Genomic DNA, 21,279 nt, shown 5'->3' on the forward strand with positions numbered 1-21,279 from the left:
TTGATAAAAATGTCACTTTACACACTATATGAGCTATGTTTTGTTTTTATTTTAGTACTGACAATTATTGTTCTCGTTACTTATTTATTTAGTTATGCAGGGACTGCCTCCTTGGATGAAACACCCCTGCTTTAAAGTAAAGTCACACTGAAATAAAAAAAAAAATACATATCAATAGTCAATACTTTAGTGGTCACCTTTTTTAACCCAAGCAGCTTTCTGTTGGTAAACGTTTTACCTCTTAAATTTAGTCTCTGGCCAATATAAGTGACCCCTGAAATACACACAACTGCAACCGATGACCTTTCTTTCTGCTGCTTCGTCTCTCTGTCTCTCTCTCTCACTCGAGCGCACTTGGTATTTCACTGTCCACTGTAGCTACTGGCCTCCTCGTCTGTATGAGTCACAGCAAACACGTTCAATTTTCAGTTCACTTATTCTTCTGATAGACTCCAACTGTGAGGGTTCATCTAAACTGACAATCAGTGCACCTCCTCTACCCCTGTTCACTTTCTTTTCTTCTTTAATCCTCCTAGGGGAGTTTTGCCAAATCTGACCACAACCTTAAAATTAAGCACCCACCACCCCCTAATGCAATGCCTTTCTCTAGTCAAATGTGTATATAGGGCAACCCAGGGCATTAAGGCATGAGGTTTTGAAAAAATAAATGACCTTAAAAAAAAAAAAACCTTAAAAGTTGAGAGAATAATATAAATATAAAGCCTCGTATTCATATTATTGGGCAGTGGTATGGTAAACACACTATCTAACCATATTAGTTTCTACAATCTTTCAGATTTTAAAGTAATATGTGTGTTTGCATTTAAAAAAATTAAAATATTGCACTAAATGATCACAGGCAATTAGAACACATTTGATGTTAAATATTACTCTACATAGAACAGATTTTGAACCGATGGCAATTTTCCTGTCAAAATGGAAACCAAGTGACGGACAAAATTTCCTGTCGCTTTCCGTGGCTGGGTGACAAAAATCAGATTTACATGGAAGAGATACCTTTTATTGCTTGACGCTTTGTTCTAATCAGCTGTGAAGCAATAGTGTTATGCAAGTATCGTAGTACTCCGTCTTGAAAAGCTTTATCCCTTGCTAATAGAAATATGACCAGAAATTGGACTGTAATTTCTCCCATCTCTCATTATTGTTTGCCACTCTCAAGATTGCTGTTTATCAAGATTAAAGATAAGTGGAAACTGATAGCATAACACTATCATTTATTTTCATCCTTAAAACTTGTGAACTTTCATATGAAATAAGACATAAAGGATGGGAAATGAAAATATACTGAAAAGTAGAAATTGCCCATGCATTGATGAGTGGTTCACACATTTCAGTGGTGCTTTAATGTACTTATTATTTTTGTGATAATAAAAGGAGATTGTATAATTGTTTGCATTGTCATTGTACAATTGTCACCCTCATCATCGAAGGTGCATTTTTGGTAACATTGAAACGGCACAATTTATCATCACTTCCTCAAAAATAAGATGTGTTTGTGAAACAAAGCAACCAAATTGGACTTAAATCCATAACAATATGGTGTACCTGGCCAATTCTCAGGGATTACGAAGACTTGGCGACAAGGCATTGCAGGCTATCATTAGCCAGGCGTTCAACAGAGACGTGTCTGTCTGCTGCATGCTCTCAGCTCCCTGTCAATACCTGCACTTAGCAGTGAAAACAGATGTTCTTCTTCCATTCCTCCTCCCACGTTGAGTGTCACCTGCGTCTTAACAAGCTGTTTGTCGCTAGTGCTGCAGGGGGCTGGGTGGCATAGTCTGGTGTCTGTGTTCATTAGCTGCCTCTAAATCTTGCTCACACCTGGATTCCTAGTCACCACTGTTTCTCTGTGTGACAAACATAGAAGAGAAGTGAGGCTTCAGCCCAGGCAATGACAGGGCTTCTCGGCTCATTTCTGGCTTGGTAATCTCAAGATAGAAGTGATTGGCAAAGATTGGACCTCAAGTTCATCCAAGAGATTACTTGGAATTAACACCCTAAACACAGTAATGCTGCCTACTCACTGGCTATGTGTGCGTCTTATAATGTGCATATATTGTTAAAATATATAGATTTTTAAATATTATTTTAATTATATGGCTGTGTGTGTGTGTAGATGTGTATACACTCCCATTCAAAAGTTTGGTGTCAGTATAATTTTTAATGTTTTTGAGAGATCAATGTTCAATACAATAGGCTACTTTAATTATAAAATAAACAAACAACAATACGAAAGTAAAGCGGCAGCTCCTCACGGACGACTGGATGTTTATTTCCTTGGCCAATATCTTTGTTTTGTTTTTTGTTCTTTTTGCTGTGGTAGACTGAAAACCTTTGCATGCCTATTTACTGCACATGACCTTATACTTAACAGTTCAGCATATTGCTCTTGGTTGAACATACCCATTCGTCATACAGCAGAAGGCTCTTAGCAGCTCTTATGTTAAATTGTTACTTTACGTGACGTGATGTGAAGGTAACCCATGCTCTGAATTTGTCCTCTGCATTTAACCCATCCATGTTTTGTGCACACACATTAGCAGCAGTGAACACACACACACCCGGAGGTGCCTTGCTCAGGGGCACCTCAGTCATGGGTATTGAGGATGGAAGAGAGCGCTGTTCATTCGTTCCCCCACCTACTTTTTCCTGCTGGTTTTGAGAATCGAAGTCTGGCTGCCCCAAAGAATTTATAGCTCTGATTTGTTTCTTCCTGCTGAACAGTGGTAGTCATAATACACTAAATCCAGACATTGTCACTGTGCTAAGACTGACTGCCATCAAAATGGATTTGAATATAAATTCAAATTTAAGCATAGTGGCCTATCCTATGTATTCTGGGGCAATAAAGGTGACTGATGCTTATAAACTGCTGATTTACATTAAAACAACAGCATCATGTTCTTAAACTCTCCTTCTGTCTAAGGGATTTGACTATTTATGCGAAGAGGCTCACCTGACACTTAAGTCTTGATTTTTCAAGCGGTTGTGATTTGTTTTGAGCCTTCATTATGCTGTTCCATTGAGGTCCTCTCAAAACCTTTTTTTTTTTTTTTATATCGTTCATATCCTTCTTCAACTTGTTCTTGTTCTCCCTTTTATCTTTATTTCTCCATTCACTCGACTGACAAGGGCTTTTGAAGCTAGGTCATGAGAGCATATAATAATGCCATTATGATTCACTGATCTTCTACTGGAGCAAATGGCCCCTCCTTCCCTGAGCGAGCCACTTTTTAAAACCAACAGCGCCGAAGACGATTAGCCTGGCTCTGTCCTGTCTAATGAGCTCCTTGTTAAAGTTTAATGTCTGTGTTCCACTGCAGTCAAGAATTTTAAGCGCCGGCTCAGACTCTCTTCTGGGGAAGTGTGCCACGTTGGGCTGTTGTTCGAGAGCATGCTGATGATGCTTTTAGTTTTGCACTTACAAACATGTCCCAGTTCTTTGGCCTGAGGGCTACAGCTTAGAGGATTATTGTGAATGCTTAGAAACTTTTAATCTCAAACTGTGTGTTAAACACACTATTCCTCTATTACTTATAAGTCAGTGATTCTTCTTTGTTTAATTTTTTTATTGAGGGTTTGTAAAGCCTTTCAAGATTGGATATGTGGGTAAGATAACTCAGTTTGATATTCTAAAGGGACAGTTCACCCATAAATGAAAATCCTGACATTATTGTGTTATTCCAAACCTGTATGACTTTGTTTCTTCTGGCGAACCCAAAGATGATATTTTGAAAAATCTTTCAGCTGTTTGCTTGTACAGTGAAAGTCAATAGTGTCTAAACAACATGGCATCCCACTTACACTGTAAAAAAATTCTAACCTCTCCAAGTCAAAATTTTCTAGTGACTGGTCACATCTAAATGTTTGAATTGGCCCAAGTGCAATTCTTGTTGCAATAGTCTGTTAACATTGGCTCAATGAGAAATAATACGTCAGACTAATTGAAAAATTTAGATGTGACCAGTCACTAGAAAATTTTGACTTGGGGATGTTTTTTTTTTTTTTTACAGTGTACAGTTGTGGTCAGAATTATTGACACCCCTGCTAAATATGATCAAAGATGGCTGTAAATAATATTTCTGCAATGTTTATCCTTTTGATCTTTCATTCAAAAATGTTTACCTTTCATTGAAGTAAAAGAATTAAAAAGCAGGGGTAAGTCACATTATGAAATAAATGCTTTTCTCCAAAGCACATTGGCCATAATTATTGACACCCTTTTATTAAATACTTTTTGCTACCTCCTTTTTCTCCTATAATGCCTGATGAGTTTGGAGAACACCTGACAAGAGATCAGAGACCATTCCTCCATACAGAATCTCTCCAGATCCTTCAGATTCCCAGTTCAGCCCAATCATTTTCTATAGGGTTCAGGTCAGGAGACTAGGATGGTCATGGGAGAAGCTTCATTTTGTGCTCAGTGGCACATTTTTGTTGATTTTGATGTTTGTTTTGGATCGTTGTCCCGATGGAAGATCCAACCATGGCCCATTATAAGATTTCTAGCAGAAGCAGTCAGGTTTAGATTTTATCTATTGGTATTTGCTAGAATCCATGATACCATGTGTCTGAACAAGAAAAAATAGGCCGACAACATTAAAGATCCAGCCTTACTTTTGATGCCTGTTTACACCAAACCCAGCAAACTAGGTGTTTGCTGCCAAAAAGCTTTTTTTTTCTTTTTTCTTTTCATCTGACCATAGAATCCGGTCCCTTTTGAAGATCCAGTCGTGTCTGACAACTGAATATGCTGGAGTTTGTTTTTGGAGGAGCGAGGAGGATTTTTCTCGAAATCCTCCCAAACATCATGTGCTGATGTAGGGTTTGTTTTATTTTGTTTTTATTTAATTTTTTTTATGCTTTCTGACCTCAAGACTCAACTAATCTCTGCAATTCTCCATCTGTGATCCTTGGAGAGTCTTTGGCCACTCAAACTATCAACCTCACCATGCATTAAGACAATATAGACACACGTCCTCTTCCTGACAGATTTGTGACATCTTTAGTTGATTGGAACTTCTTAATTATTGCAATGATGGTGGAAATGTGAATTTTCAATGCTTTAGCTATTTTCTAACAACCACTTTCTATTTTGTGAAGCTCAACAATCTTTTGCTGCACATCAGAACTATATTCTTTGGTTTTACTCATTGTGATGGATGATTAAGGGAATTTGGCCTTTGGGTTTCCTCATATTTATACTTCTGTGAAACAAGAAGTCATAGCTAGACAATTTCTTGTTGCTATAGTCACCCTGGTGTTCTAAAAAATATATATATATTAATGGGAATATACTTCAGAGAAATTTTACTCAAAGAATTCTAGGGGTGCCAATAATTGTGGACAGCGTGTTCAGGAGAAAAACATTTATTTCATAATGTGAATGTTTACTTTCATAATGTTTTTTTACTTTCAATTCTTTCACAATGAAAGATTACATTTTTGTGAATTTCTTGAAGGAAAGATCAAAATGATAAACAATGCGGATTTATTTTACGGCCATCTTTGATCATATTTACCTGGGGTGCCAATAATTCTGACCACAACTGTACTTTCATTTAATGCAAACAAAACACAGAGACAGTTTCTAGTCTGCTACTTTGATATGTTTAATCTTTGTCATCCTCCTCAAAATGAAGCTTGAGCTATTTAGTGCGGAAATAATGTTTGCAGTCAGAGTGCATTTTAATTTAGGCCAGTATGGCATTTGAAGCAGCCATTTGGTGGAAACATGTCATATACAACTTTAAAGTTTATTTAACTCTCACTTTCTCAAGTTCAGCTGTGAAATTTTCCAGTAAAGATTTCAAGTCAAAAAGTATATGGAAAGGTGGGCAGATTTTACCCAAATGAAGGTGTCTGACAAGTGAATAATCTTTTGCATGTCTGCACAAACATTCAGCATTCTCGTAAATGAATGAAATATGTGCCCTTTTTCCATCTCTTAGTGATCATGCTGGAGTGAGGAGACACAGAAGATCTATATGATCTCTTGGATGTGAAGTTCCACAAGCTGCTGAGTTGACGAGATCAAGGAAGACTGGAAGACAAGCGAAGAAGTGAAGGAAGGAAGGAAGGAAAGAAGGAAGGAAGGAAGGAGTTGGTTGGACTGGCTGAAGGGGAAAAAGAAGGGCTGGATGCTAGCCTCTATTTATTCTAGAATTTCCCAGTTTCCTCAGAGATGGCCTCCAACTTCAACGACATTGTCAAGCAGGGCTATGTCCGCATGCGGAGCAGGAAACTGGGGGTGAGTAGTAATTAATAGCTTTTAGTGCACATGATCTTGATTATTATTTTTTTTTTTAACTTGTCTTTTTTTATTTATTTATGTTCTATTAATTATTTATTTCAGAGTTTTCTTGTTTTAGTTTTAATAATCAGTTTGGTGTAGGATTTTCTTTGAAACAATTTCAATGAATACAAAGAAAGTAATACGATGTAATACAATAATACAAAGTAATACGTTGAATTAAACATGACATTTTGAAGTTGAAAGACTGATATAATATTTTGTTGTAAAATGTACTCCAATAATATTTTTGTTTTATTCACAACAATCTTTTTTTTTTAGTGTAGCGTTCAAATTTCAACGGTATAAAATTTCTCAGCACAGTCTTGTCTATCTTGTAGCATTTAGTGAATTAGCTTATTATTATCTTATAGTGTATTATTATGCCATGTACAAAAATGTATTTTAGTTTAAGTTTTTCACAATTATTATTTAGATTGATTTTTTAAAAATATATTTTCCTGTTTTTGTTTTAATTTCCGTTAATAATTATACTGGAGCCAAACATCATATATCAGTTTGTGTGTTGGTCAGCATTTGCTTTAATATTGTGTGATAGGCAAGGTAATGAAAGCATTGCTGTATGTGGCATCAAAATGTCCAAGTGTTGTTTATCGTTTCATCCAGATCAGACTAGACGTCTTACACAAAATAATTTTACTGGGTAATTGTATGTTTTTGAAGAGATTGAGCAAATGATTCCCTTGGAATAGGCTTTGTGAACCAATAATGCAGCAGGACGTAGGGGGACTACATTCATACTACTAACTTAACTTCATCTCTGGCCCGGAGACCTCATTACAGCTTTACAATCTTCTGCTGACACGAGCTTCAGCCTCACAGGGTCTGAGAGCATCTCCTCTGCTGTCCCAGTTAGTTACACTTACATAAGTTTTTTTTTTTTTTGCCTCTGGAAAAATCTCATTCTTTCTTCATTTTCTTTTTGTCATTTTACTTGTCATTTTTCATTAGTATTTCATTGTGTTTGTCTCTTGCTTTATTTGCATTACAATCACTTTCCGTTACGAGTTTTCCTGCTCTGCATATGCTTTTATGATTACAAGCATATGTTTTTAAACTATTTCACTGCTGAAATCAATCTGGATGAACCGCATTGATGTTTCAGAATGTCTAAGACGTTCCAGCATTACTATGTCTAGTGACTTTCTGAGTGCCTCTCGAGCTCATGCACAGGTCGATGGCTGAATTATATAGTCAGCAGGATTGTGGTTATCGTGGCAGCAGTGGGGTTGTGACACATGGTCCCCCTGGGGAACGCAGTGCTAAATAATCTAAGAGAGGAGTTTATATTTTACCATTTCCTTCTCTCTTTTTTTTTGTTTTGGTACCCTTTATTTCTCCTCTCCCTACATTCTCTCTTTTATTTCTCTTTCTTCTTGTTCCTTTTGCACAGAAACATCTTGTATCTGCATCTATGCTTTTCTTTGTCTCTCCTTTTTGCTTTCCTGTGCTGTGCAAACTCAAAACGGGCACCGTTCCTCCATCATTGTTTAACAAACGGCTTCCCTAATTGTAAGTCAATTTCCTTCGTCTATTTAATATTATGCTAGTGCACGTAATGCAAGCACAATATCGTAAATCCCCGCTTATGCGCAGCTAATACTATTTACATCCATGCTGCTGCCTCTGCTCTGATTTGGCAGCAGCAGTGAGTGTGTGGCGGCATTTGCATTTGTGTCTGAGCTGTGACAAAGCCCTCTCTCTCTCTCTCTCTCTCTCTCTCTCTCTCACACACTCTCACACACTTTTTTCTGGCTGTAGAGGAACTAGCCTCCACAGATTGGAGGAAATATTGTGTTCTAATCCATTTTCATTGGCAAAAATCTCCCACATTACAGCATTTTCATCATATTGTCCATCTGAGAGTTGTATTGAATGCGGGTGGTAAATATTTTGTAAGGCTTTGACCACCCAGGTTTATTTAGTCATTACCGTGTTTGTTAAAGAAGAGGATTGTTTAGCGATTGTTTTCTTATTCATATTTGGTTGTAACTTTCTGCAAGACCTGGAACTTACTGACTGATGCTTCTGGATTCTGTGAACACATGCATTAGTGAACACATGCACACACTGTAAAAAAAAGTTGCTGCCTTAAATTTTTAAGTACAATCTACTTGGATGTTTAATTCATTTCAACTTAAATTACATTAAACTGAGTTTAAACAATGAGTTGAATCTTGTATAAATTATTTAAAAAAAGTTTAAAATTGCTTACCTTATTTGGATGAGTTAAAGCAATGTAAAAACATTTACAGTCTTGGTGGTATGGTGTGGTGAAATTGAATATTTTAGTTAATGAGAACATCACCAGAGGACTGAAAATAAATTTTGTAAAGACAATTGAAATTTTTGTATAGGCGTACTTATAGTTTTGTATAGTTTCCACACACACAAAAAAAATAAGCAGACTACTGTTTTTAACATTGGTAATAATAAGAAATGTTTCTTGAGCACCAAATCTGTATATTAGAATGATTTATGAAGGATCATGTGACACTGAAGACTGATATAATAATGCAAATAAATTCAGCTTTGATCACAGGAATAAATTACATTCTAAAATATATTATATTTTAAATTGTAATAATATATTTCACAATATTACTGGGGGGTTTTTGTATTTTTTATTAAATAAATGCAGCCTTGGTCAGCATAAGAACTAAATAATGTATTAAATTAAGTGCATATACGTTTAATAATTTTACATTTTTCACTGTTTGAAATGTATACCTTGAATGCAATGTACACCTTAGTCGCTTTACATGTTGCCATAAAGCAGCTGGGTGAGTCTCATCAGCCTTTCATCACACCGTTCCAGACCACTGTCTCCATATCCCTTCCCCCTCCCTTCCGCTTTACGTTCTTCTTCACCTCCCTCGCCAAACTCCATGTGCACCTCTAGGGATGCTAATTAGCCAGACTACATACCTCTCTATCTCTCCCTCCCTTTTTCACTGTCTATCTCTGCGGCCCACTTAGGGACCAAGAACCCCAATCAGACTAATCAGAGCTCTGTTTAGCATTCTGCTCGGGTATCGGCAGCCCAGGATCGCCGGCCTCACTGCCATGCTGGAATTACCCTAATTGCTCCTCAGCCACTGCCAGCTCTTTTGAGTGCATTTGCAATCGTAAACGGGCCAACACCAGGCATCACAATTATGAAACAACCCCAGACATTAGATGGGGAGGGTGTTGGTCGATGCATGTGACAAAGACCAAAAATCAAATGGACATACATTGTAAAACCGCGCTTAGCCCTCTTTTTTGTTATCCACCTCTGAGGGAAAAAGCCCAGATCTGAAGCTACTGTGACGCAGACAGACAGGACCTGAATTTTAGGATAGTTTCAGAAAATCCCCAACAGGTTTCAATGGACGCAGCCATTTTAAATTTAGTCTTGCCTGAGAGGAAGTGGTTTAATTTTAGCTTTAAGCGTAGCAGCAACTGTTGTTAAAATAGTGTCATTATTGCTTTGACTATCCTAGGATGCCAAGCTGAGTTTTATCAGATCTCAGAGGACGAGAAGATGAGAGATGAACAGCTGACAAAAATGCATAAATGGATTCATACCAAGGGCAAACAGCCTCATTAGTCATTATAGGCTTATTATCCTATGAAATGTTGGCACATTCTGCCTCTGTTTTATCTCTGCTTCTTCCTTCCAATAAATAAGCCTTTCACTGTTTCAGTTTAAATTGTTAACTCTCCCTCTGCCTCCATACGCTGTTATTGCGTCCTTCATTCTATTTCTCCTGCCTCTTCTCTTATATTGACCTGAAGTAAGCACTTGAGAAGTGTTGTGTATTCCCCCATGTTTTTAACACATTTGCTTTGACTGCCATGACAAGTTATTCTCCATGTAGAGGTTTAAGGGTTAAAGCGAGACAATATAAAGATAACTGTGCATGTTAATACACATTCACGGTGTGAGAAGACTGACCCTGAAACAAAATTAGCTTGGTTACCATGGTTTCTTCCAAAAAAAATAAGGAAGAAGCTCAATTATGCTGTAAGCCATATAGTAATTGAGCTAAATAATATTCAAAATCACACTGTTGTTGTAGCCTTGCCAATATTCAGTACTGTGGTATAATTGCGAGTGAGATCATTGCTTTCATACTGCAGCTAAAAGCAATACATTAATATCAATTATCTGAAATTTCCGACACAGTTTGGCCACTTCATTAATGTTTGCTCTGGAAAAATGGATTTAAAAAAAAACAATCAAAAAACAAAGCAGGGTTGGAACAAGTGGAGTCATACAAGCTGCTGCTACATATACTGCCTTTCAAATGTTTTGAATGTTTTTGAAAGAAGTCTGTTAAGCTCTCCATATATTTGATCAAAAATACAGTACAAACAATAATATTGTGAAATATTACAATTTAAATGTTCTATTTTCATCGAATTCATTCCTGTGATGACAAAGATGAATTTTCAGCATCATTACTCAGTAATGAGTAATCAGTTACTTCAGTAATCCTTCAGAAATCATTCTAAAATGCGGATTTGCTGCTCAAGAAACATTTCTTATTATTATCAATGCTGAAAACAGTGGTGCTGCTTAATACTTTTGTGGAAACCATGATACAATGTTTTTTAGGATTCTTTGCTCAGAAGTGACAGTAAAGACATTTATAATGTTGCAAAAGATTTCATTCTCAAAAAATGCTGTTCTTTTGAACTTCCTATTCATCAATTTAACACATCCTTGCTAAATAAAAGTATTAATTCCTTCAAAAACAATTCATACTAACTTTTGAACAGTAGTGTAGGATCTCTGGCTACTTTCATAAAGTTCAATTTCTTTTTGTTGACAGTGGTGGCTATAATGCCAAGTTAATTGTAGTCATTTTTACACGTTACCATGATACCTTTTTGTTTTGGTGTGTGTGTGTGTATAGGCTATGCCTCTACGTCTGTGTATAATTGTTGTGCGGACAGATATACAAACAGTAAAGCAGCAGTGAGAGCACGTCTCACCCACACACACACACACACACACACACTTGGTCGCTCTCTGCTGATGCTGTTGCTCAGTCTGTTTACAGAGGATTAGTGGTACCTCAGGGGACAATATGATGCAAACAAGGGATCAATCTTTTACCTGCTGTGAATGGAAAACCATGCAGCAAACTTTCTCCATTTTTCCATAAGATGGGTCCAAGCATTCGAGTGGCAATAACATTAAGGTCAGCAGCTTAGATGGCAAAAACAAAAGCTCATCGGCTCGGTTCAGATTTCTATTAATCATCTCGGCAGGAAGTTGGACACGCTGTAAGATGCATGAAACTTCCTAAGGTAAGATCACCTAATGATATGTTCATTAATGGACAATAGGGTTAAAAGCATGTGGACTCGGTTGTTAAGCCTCTGTTGTATTTGAGGGGCAATGCAGGCCTTTCATTATACAAGCTTGATGACTAACGCAATGTTTATGACTGTGTGAGTCATAATGTAACTTAATTTAAAAACAGTCTAAACACCAGGGAATTTGATCAGAGTCTAAACACGTTGACTTTAATTCGCTCTTAAGGGTTACTGAGGCAAAAACGACAAATAATTCCCCTGTAAAGAATAAAAATGTTCCTGGTTAACTCAATTCAGTTCAAATGTTACAGTTTTTCTCTTGCCGTTCTTGTCATCTTCCGACGCTTAAAACACAAAGGAAAGCGTATAAAGCTGAACTGCTGTTTCTCAGAAAGCCTGTTCAGTACATCAGGCTGTTTTGACAAAGGATTGTAATGCTTGTTGAATAGATGATAAAGAAATAATATTGCTCAGGAACAATTTCCAGTAGATTGCAGTAAGATGGGTGTACGTGATGACGATAGAGAGCGGAACTGGCCTTGGGATAGCTGGAGCACTTGCCTAAATGGACTGGGGTTACCGTGGCAACTGTAGGATTTGTCATTGAAGGACATCAGAGGTATAAACAGAAAATAGCTTTTATGGCAGGAGGTCGATCGAGGGAGAGAGAGTGTTTACAAAAGAAAAAGACAGATCACAACTGGTGTGGGTTTAATTAGGAGCTTTCATATTGTACAAATAACACATTTGTCTAGTCTAGCAGAATAACTTGTTTTAGCTTTGGAATGAAATGTTCTTCTAAGCCAGTATTTTACTTTTGTTTTTACCCGTATATTTGTAATGAAGCGCAGGTCTCTGTGCCACACGCAGCATCAGACTGTACATTACCCAGTTTCTCAGTGTAACCACCTGACACAAATAATCCTGAAAACATTTATCAAAGTTTAAGCAGCACAGCTGTTTTCAGTTTAAAATAATAAGAAATGATTCTTGAGCATCAAAGCAGCATATTAGAATAATTTCTGAATGATCATGTGACACTTAAGACTGGAGAAATGATGCTGAAAATGTAGCTTTGCCATCACAGAAATAAATGACATTCTATAATAGATTAAAACAAAATATTTCACAATGTTGTTGTTGTTGTTTTTTTGATCAAATAAATGCTACCTTGGTGAGTATAAGAGACATTAAAAAATCTTACCGACCCAGAACTTTTGAACAATAGTGTATCTGTATCATTCAGTCAATAGTGATATTTTACAATATTTTTACATTTAGATTGCATTTAGAACACTCTGAGAGTTAATCTTTAAGAGCACTTATTTAATAATCCTGTAATCTTACAAAACAAAATAGGGAAGATTTACATTGGTCAATTATTGATTCTCTGCATTAAAAATTATTGGCGTATTAGCATCAGTCAAAATATCAGTATATATTTTATGCCATGCTGCATTTTTATTTTAAAAGTTCCTTAACACTGAAATCATTCATTTACTCACTAAGGCCAATTTCTACTTGCCTTTAGCACATGGTGTGCTAATAGCACATTGTGAGTGTTATTTTCGGACCTCATGTGGTTATGTGCATGCGTGTTTCAGATCTATCGGCGCTGCTGGCTGGTGTTTAAGAAGTCGTCCAGTAAAGGACCTCGTAGACTGGAAAAATACCCTGATGAGAAGTCAGCCTACATCAGAGCCTGTCCTAAGGTACACCTCTCACTGCAACAGTTCAGTTAAGGTCTAATCTAAGCTGTGAAAATGTCACGGGTCATATGAAAGATTCGAGGAAAACATTCAAGTGTCACTTTAGTTCTCCAATTATACTAACAGCCACGTAGAGCGCATTCATACTGCGAGGGCTGGCTGGCAAGATTACGAGACGGGCAAACATACATTTTTGAATAAAAGTATCTATACGCAAAGACCCTCACGAATTGCTCTAACTTTGCTGACTCACGGTCCTCCGGTTTCTGTGTGTTTATCGGTCTCATTTGCTTTTCTTCACTGCACTCTGCTTCTCCCACAACCCGCTATAGACCGTGAAAGATAAATTAGATGATTAAGAGACCGCAAGTGCCTTTCCAAATGATGCGAATGAAGTTTGCCTGAATAACTAGGCTCTGTCAGTACTTCTGAGTTTGCATCGGTTGCCTTTTCTATGTTCACACAGGTGACAGAGATTAGTAATGTGAAGAACATCACAAGATTGCCTCGTGACACGAAGCGGCAAGCTGTGGCCATCGTCTTTACAGACGACACCTCTCGAACCTTCACCTGTGAATCAGGTACATCATCTTCAACTAAGGCTTGTTGTTAGCTGATGATGATGCTTAACTTAAAGAAGCTCTCATTCTTGACATTAGCAGTCTATACAGTCTGATGATGTGCTGCTCTCACATTAACATACTGCATCTCCGAGTGTATGTTTTATTTATAGAACATATTCATTTAAAGAACATGTTCATTCATCGACATCATTGAATCTTTTTGTTCTCCCAGAGCTGGAGGCTGAAGAGTGGTTTAAAACCTTGTCTATTGAGTGCCTGGGGACACGTCTTAATGACATCAGTCTTGGAGAACCAGACCTCCTTGCTGCTGGAGTTCAGTGTGAACACACAGGTGAGAGACTAAAACCATTTTTTGCTACAGGAATCCAATATGGCCTCAGATTTGTGGGTTACTTAAGTGACAACATGGTAGCACTTAGTTTAATCTACACTGTCAAAATATCCTGTTAAATTTACGGTATTGATGGCATATTGATGCCTGTGTATTTTACTACTTGAAACAATATATTTCAATATACAACAGAAAGTTCTGGTCCTTGAATCTGATTGGCTAAGAGAAGTCTTCCAGGAGTGCTGATATATCACCAGTATCAGCTATGGGACTGTTCATCATTTGTCATTACTGCGGTCTAGACAGGCAACGTTTCTCTCAGCGACCGGCAATGACGGAGGAAAAAAAGCCACAATAATTCTTTGAAATACTACTATTGTTTAGTCACGGATTGTAGTTTTAAGAGTTTTTCAGGTGAGAATGTTGTTGTTTAAACCTCAAAAATGTGGTTTATTGATAAAGATGGCGCCAATTTGAGGTTTTCGGAGTTGTGAGGTCCGGGCGCGAGCACTGGGCACTGCAGTCAGCACTCATGAGAACAGCCTGATCTCTGGAAGTCCTTTTGACATTTGCCGCTGGCTTTGATGTCTCTGTAGTGGTTCAACATGAGATTGAATTTGTTTTGGGTTTATTTAAAGTGCAATCTTTGGTCAATCTAATGTATATTTCTGATAACAAAAATCAGAACTAGAAACTATAATACTCACATGTGGTGTCAAGGACTTGTCTACTGTTTTCCATCATGAATTGTACGGTAATTCATAATTTTGTACCTGCAAAAACAAAAGTTTTACAGTTTACAGTAAAAATATTAAACCATTTACAGTTTTCTTTTACCATATATGGTAAGGTAACTTACAGATAACCAGTTGACAGGTTCTTAATATAGCCTTTTTTAGAAATTACAAAACAAAATTTACAGCATAGGAACCAAACTATTAACCTTCTTGACTACCAGTCTCTCATTGTTTTTTCTTACAGAGCGCTTCAACGTGTTCCTGTTACCCTGCCCTAATCTTGACATCTACGGAGAGTGTATGATGCAGATCACGCATGAAAACATCTACCTGTGGGATATTCACAACCCTCGCACCAAGCTAGTAACCTGGCCGCTTTGCTCTCTGCGGCGCTACGGACGGGACGCTACACGCTTCACCTTCGAGGCTGGCAGGTAAAACCTGTTTAAGATATCATCAAAATTTAAAGCCAATAACAAGAACCATTCACAGGAACTTGTGAAATTTGTAATGTGTACTTCACTTTGGTGTGGTCATGTATATGTAGGAGAAACATGGAAGCAGAGGAGGGAGCCATTGAACTGTGGACCTCCTAAAAGGATTTAATGAGTGGATTACAAGGAGTTCAATGGCAGATTAGGTGTTCTTTATCTCTCTCACTGCTTTGATCAAATAATAAAAGAAGATTCGCATCGCCAGCTGGATGCCCTTTGAGAGAGTTTTAGTTGAGTCTGGTGTAACACTGACCCCTAGTGGCTATTTTACTGTAACACACAAAGCATGTGTAGTGTACAGTATATGATATTTCTTTGCAGTACATCACTTTTGCATTGCTTGATTGTGTGTTACTATCTTGTTTGATTTTGTGTCAGGATGTGTGACAGCGGGGAGGGCCTGTACACTTTCCAGACACGAGAAGGAGAGCAGATCTACCAAAGGGTTCATTCTTCCACTCTAGCTATAGCTGAGCAGCATAAGAGGGTCCTTATGGAAATGGAAAAAAACAGCAAGGTAATGAAAGCATACAGTGGGTCCAAAAGTCTCAGACTAGATTAAAAATCTTAGTTTGAAAATCTCATTTAAAAAGGAAAATAGAAAGTTTTGACACTTTAAAACCAAGACACATTTCAACAAAAAAAGTGGTCACTATAAACTATTTTTGACATTAACCTTTCTCATTAACCTTGAGAATGTCTTTGTACAAAAAGCATTCTTTGAAACAGCAGTCTCAAATAAATGATATACACTGCTGTTCATATTTATTTATACCGTTCATTTATTTGATTCAAAAATACAGTAACAACAGAAATATATTTTAATATAATTCAAAATGTCACTTATTACTGTGATGGCAAAGCTGAATTTTCAGCATCATTACTCCAGTCTTCAGTGTCACATGATCCTTCAGAAATCATTTTAATATGCTGATTTGTTGCTCAAGAAACATTTATTATTATCATCAATGTTGTAAACAGTTGTGCTGCTTAACATTTCTGTGGAAACTGACACCCTTTTTTCTGGATTCTTTGATGAATAGAAAGTTCAAAAGAATTCAATTATTTGAAATAGAAATGACTTGTGACAATGTGTGTCTTTACTGACATATTTGTTGAATAAAAAATAAACTTTTGAACGGTAGAGTAATTTGTAATGACTGTTTACGCTAGCTAAATAAAAGCATCATCACTAGAGGTTTCAGACACCACTGTAGTTATATGCGCCCACACACACACAGTGCTTATTAAAACAAGACTGGAGAGATTGCAGTGCAAATAATCTGATTTTCTTCTTGTTATAAAACTTTCAAAACATCAGAACTAATGCCATAATTTTGTGTTATAATCAACCTAATTGAAATTCTTTCTCTTCTCTCCTCTCACATCTGTCCCCAGCTTTTATCTAAGGGTTCAGAGGGGACGTCCTACCCCTGCACACCGACAGCAATCTTACCACGAAGTGCTTTCTGGCACCACATCACCGGATCTCAGGCTGGGGTGGACTCTGCCAACGGTGAGACTGAATCGCATGCATAAATGTGATGTATTTGTTTCACCAGCCATCATAATAGTCTGCCAGAAGGATTGTTGTTTGCAAAGAGCGCTCCAAGAACATGTCTCGAGAAAAACAATTCAATTCAAATTTATTAGTGTAACGCTTTTCACAATACATATCCTTTCAAAACAGCTTTACAGAAAATGCATGTGTCTACATTACAGTTTAGAGTGATCTGTTATCAATAAGAGAATTCTTTCAAAAAAAAAAAAATGTTTAAAGGGATACTCCACTTTTTTTGGAAATAGGAACTCCCCCAGAGTTAAACAGTTGAGTTTTACCGTTTTCGAATCCATTCAGCCGAACTCCGGGTCTGGCAGTACCCCTTTTAGCATAGCTTAGCATAGATAATTGAATCGGACATGACCATTAGCATCTCTCTCAAAAAAATGACCAAAGAGTTTCGATATTTTTTCCTATTTAAAACTTGACTCTTCTGTAGTTACATCGTGTACTAAGACCGACAGAAAATGTAAAGTTGCGATTTTCTAGGCTGATATGGCTAGGAACTATACTCTCATTCCTGCGTAATAATCAAGAAACTTTACTGCCGTACCATGAGTGCAGCAGGCGTAATGATATGACGCAGCGCCTGAAAATAGTCAATGATTCAATGATCTATGCTAAGCTATGCTAAAAGTGGTACCGCCAGACCCGGAGATCGGCTGAATGGATTCGAAAACTTTAAAACTCAACTGTTTAACTCTGGGGGAGTTGTAAAATGAGCCTATTTCCAAAAAAAGTGGACTATCCCTTTAAGTTAGAATAACATCTGATGACTGTTTTATAATGGTTGGTGTTATGAAAAGAGAAAAGCAGTGTTACAACCCAGAAATGACTTTATTTTCTGTGTAAATGCATGCATGGCTTTTGTGCTATTTAGACCGTCCTGTTAACACTTCTCATCTTCATTCAGGTGACATCTATGGTGATACCCAACCAGGAGTGGACACTGACCTCTTCTCTAAACGCCTTCCTCCAGAACGACACTCGACCCTTCCTGTGGGGCACGGCTGCCCCCAACCCCCGACGCACTACCCCACGTACCCCAGCGAGTGAGCGGCTTAGCAGTGAAACCTTCCAGTTTTTCACCTCTTGACCTCCCTCCACACTGCACTCTGCCCTAAGTTTTTCCATCAGCTCTTCCTCAGCCGTGGAAGATCCATGCTGCCATGCTGCCTCAGTTCCCCCTGAGCCTGCCAGCGACGCTGAGGGCACTTACTGTGGAAAGAGGGAAACGCACTGTGAAGCTTGAAGCGCTTCGATTGGAGCAGGGCCCACAGACCCTTAAAAATGTTGGAACTGGCTCAGTCGCCTTCACAGTGCAATATGGTCACTCATGCTGGGTTTCTGTGGGAGTAGAGACTATACTGTAGGTTCTTAATACTTCTCAGCAGTATCTCTTATTCGAACTCTAATCTCATGCACGCTCTTCAACCCTATGCATGTCCCCCAAGGTAAACAGCTTAGCTACGAAGGAGTTTCTTAGACGTCTGTAGAAGCCCCTACACACTAAGAAACCCCGGTGGAAGGGCCTTCAGAGTTTCAGCTTAAACGCTTCTGGTCTTTGTTAGAAGTAATCCAAAGCGTGTTTCGATCAGACGCTTTAATCATAATTTGATTGGCATGTCTGTAAGACTTCCCAAGCGTAGAAGACTCTGAGGAACCGGGAGCACTTTCTGAAAGGGGCATTTTGTATGGTCGTGCATTTTGTTTCTCCTTTTCCCTTACTTTAAAGTGACTAAAATGGACAGTTATAATGTACAAAACTGTCTCTGCCAATTGGACTGAAGTGAGGGTTAGTACTCACTCGCTCGCGTGCTTTGTGTAACTGGTCCACCGTTTTATCTGGAAGATGTCTTGAGGGTCCAGAGATCCAAGTACAGAGGGAAACAAAGGTTATGAATATACCCCGCTGAGGTGGTCGAATGAATTATTTATTTATTTATTGAAGTTTACCAACAAAGCACAAGACAAATTGCAGTGTATAGTAGTAGGTTTTCTTTAGCAGCTCAGCAGTTCTGTATGTAAAAGGGTTTATACTAGAACTGAGATCTTCAACACAAGGTGGTAGGCCTCACACAAGACATGTTTCTTGCTTTCCATGCTTGTCAGTCAACTATTTCCAGTCATTTCCATGAAATCGATGAAAGGTACCATAATTCTCATGCTGTAATTCTCAATTAAAGACCCTTTTATGTTGGAGCTGTGGATTATCAGTTAGCACACGTTCATAATGAGCTGGTTTGCTAATGCAGACAGCTGGAGTTTGATCAAGCTGATCGACCAGCACGGTGAAGCTGGTTGACCAAGGAAGTCTTGCTGTTTTTTAAGCAGCGTGGTGGGAACACCAGCATGCTATTCTGGCCATTTCACTATCATTCCCTGTGCTCTCTCAACTATCCATATAAATACAAGTGTCATAAAGGGCAAAAACTAAATAAAACAGCAGATGTGCAGTCTCTGTGAATGATCTGATCAAACATTTAGTCTGACACAGACTTCTTTCGGTTGTATTCTCCAATTGAGCTACAGTCCTGAAGGTTTGACTCCCTGTTTCTTTATACATTTTACACATAAATAGTCATTCAGTGTTTGGATTTATTAACTCACGTCATGTATGTACCATTAAAAAGCGCTTTAGCTGATCTGATTGTCATGATTGTACACTTTGATAAAAAGAAAGTGGATTTTATCAGGTGCCCTTGCAAACAGTTTAAAAAAGTTTGAAAATGGTTTGTTTTTATCAGTAGCCTATATATTTCAACAGTGACACAGCCCTTTGAAGATAAGCACCTTTTATTTGAACTTTAGTTCTATTTGCCATCAGTCAAATCAAATAAATATAGCTTTGGTGAACATAAGTAAAATTCTTTCAAAAACAAAAATCTTACCTACCCCAAACTTTTGAGAGGTAGTGTTTGAGTTGTAGCTCATTGCAGAAATGTTTCCCTGTATGTCCCTGTTTTGCAGTTGTTCTTATTAATTGCTTTACAGTGCTATCCATTAAAAATATATAAAAATAACATGATTTTTACATGCTGCTGCAAGGTAGACACCAAATAATAGCACACACCAGTAATACACACACCAAAATAATTCCTAAAGATTTATTATTCTTCCCTATTTAACTCATTTGTTTGCAGGAGATATAATAATTCAACATTCATGTAATCACCCTGAAATGAGTTATATATTTGTACATAAACAGCCAATGGGTCCCTGCTGAGATTCTTGACCTGAAAGTATCATGCATTGACATTGTGCTTAACAGAACAATCTGTTTGAATTATCAGAGTATCATTTCCATCCCTTTGCAAGACAGAAGCACTAATGTGAAAGTTAATGCTGACATGCGAAATGACAGGGTAAGACACCGTAATCCATAAGGAAATACTAAATGAAAGGCTGTACATGAAATCGTGTGGAAAAAGTGCTAAAGAGTTGTTATACTAAACTTAAATTGCAGTACTCTGTATTTGTAAAAGACCTGTGAACGAGAAGAGTGATAAACATGCTGTTTTGGAGGCTTTGCCGGTTCTTCGGCAGTTCAGATTGACATCTGAGCATGTTGCCATGAGTAGGAATCCTTTGCATGAGTTTTAATTGCTAAATGACGTGTGTTCTGTATAATTTCTGGTAAAATATTTTGCAGGGTTTTTCTTTTTTCAATAAAACAAAGTTTTATAAAATCGGATGTCATAATGATCCTTTTGATGATGATGATGTCATAATGATCCGTTTGATGATGATGATGATGATGATGATTATGATCCCTTTAATCAAGATGTAGGCAGTTTTTTTTTTTTTTTTTTAAACTGTATGCGTTACAGAAAAGTAAAAAGCACAGCAAGCAATTTATGTCCTGAAATACTACCCAGCCAAATTAACCATTTTACCAGCCACTCACCATTATTCATTTTTGTATTCCAGAGTTGTCATAATCACATTAGCCAACAATGTATTAACTAAAATGCAGAACCCATGGAGGATGGATGCTATTAAGCATTAAGAACTCCTCCCTTTCTCTGTAACATTGTTTCTTCATCAGTTCCTGCTAACCAAAATCAGCCAACAGCCTGTGTGTCAGGTCTTTCTTACCTACAAGCTCATTATTCATGTTCGAAAGGGTTTATTTTTTGAGGATTCATACTTGTAGAGTTGTTTTAAATATTATTGTTAATGCTGTTTGGAATATTAATATCACCTTTATCATATTATT

General features: G+C 37.5%; 1 protein-coding gene across 1 annotated transcript in view; it reads left to right on the forward strand.

Annotated features, from left to right (window-relative positions):
- dok4 (docking protein 4) overlaps positions 1–20,744 on the forward strand; it is a 42,059-nt gene extending 21,315 nt beyond the window's left edge. The window contains exons 2-9 of the mRNA XM_084404667.1: positions 5,973–6,271; positions 13,249–13,356; positions 13,820–13,934; positions 14,149–14,268; positions 15,250–15,439; positions 15,878–16,016; positions 16,898–17,015; positions 17,974–20,744. Of these exons, the coding sequence (XP_084260793.1) occupies positions 6,206–6,271; positions 13,249–13,356; positions 13,820–13,934; positions 14,149–14,268; positions 15,250–15,439; positions 15,878–16,016; positions 16,898–17,015; positions 17,974–18,116 (999 nt within the window). The 5' untranslated portion in view covers positions 5,973–6,205 and the 3' untranslated portion in view covers positions 18,117–20,744. The remainder of the gene's footprint in view (positions 1–5,972; positions 6,272–13,248; positions 13,357–13,819; positions 13,935–14,148; positions 14,269–15,249; positions 15,440–15,877; positions 16,017–16,897; positions 17,016–17,973) is intronic.
- Positions 20,745–21,279: the final 535 nt, after the last annotated feature.

The sequence above is a fragment of the Rutilus rutilus genome, assembly GCF_951802725.1.
Source record: "Rutilus rutilus genome assembly, chromosome: 3".
NCBI classification, from domain to species: domain Eukaryota; kingdom Metazoa; phylum Chordata; class Actinopteri; order Cypriniformes; family Leuciscidae; genus Rutilus; species Rutilus rutilus.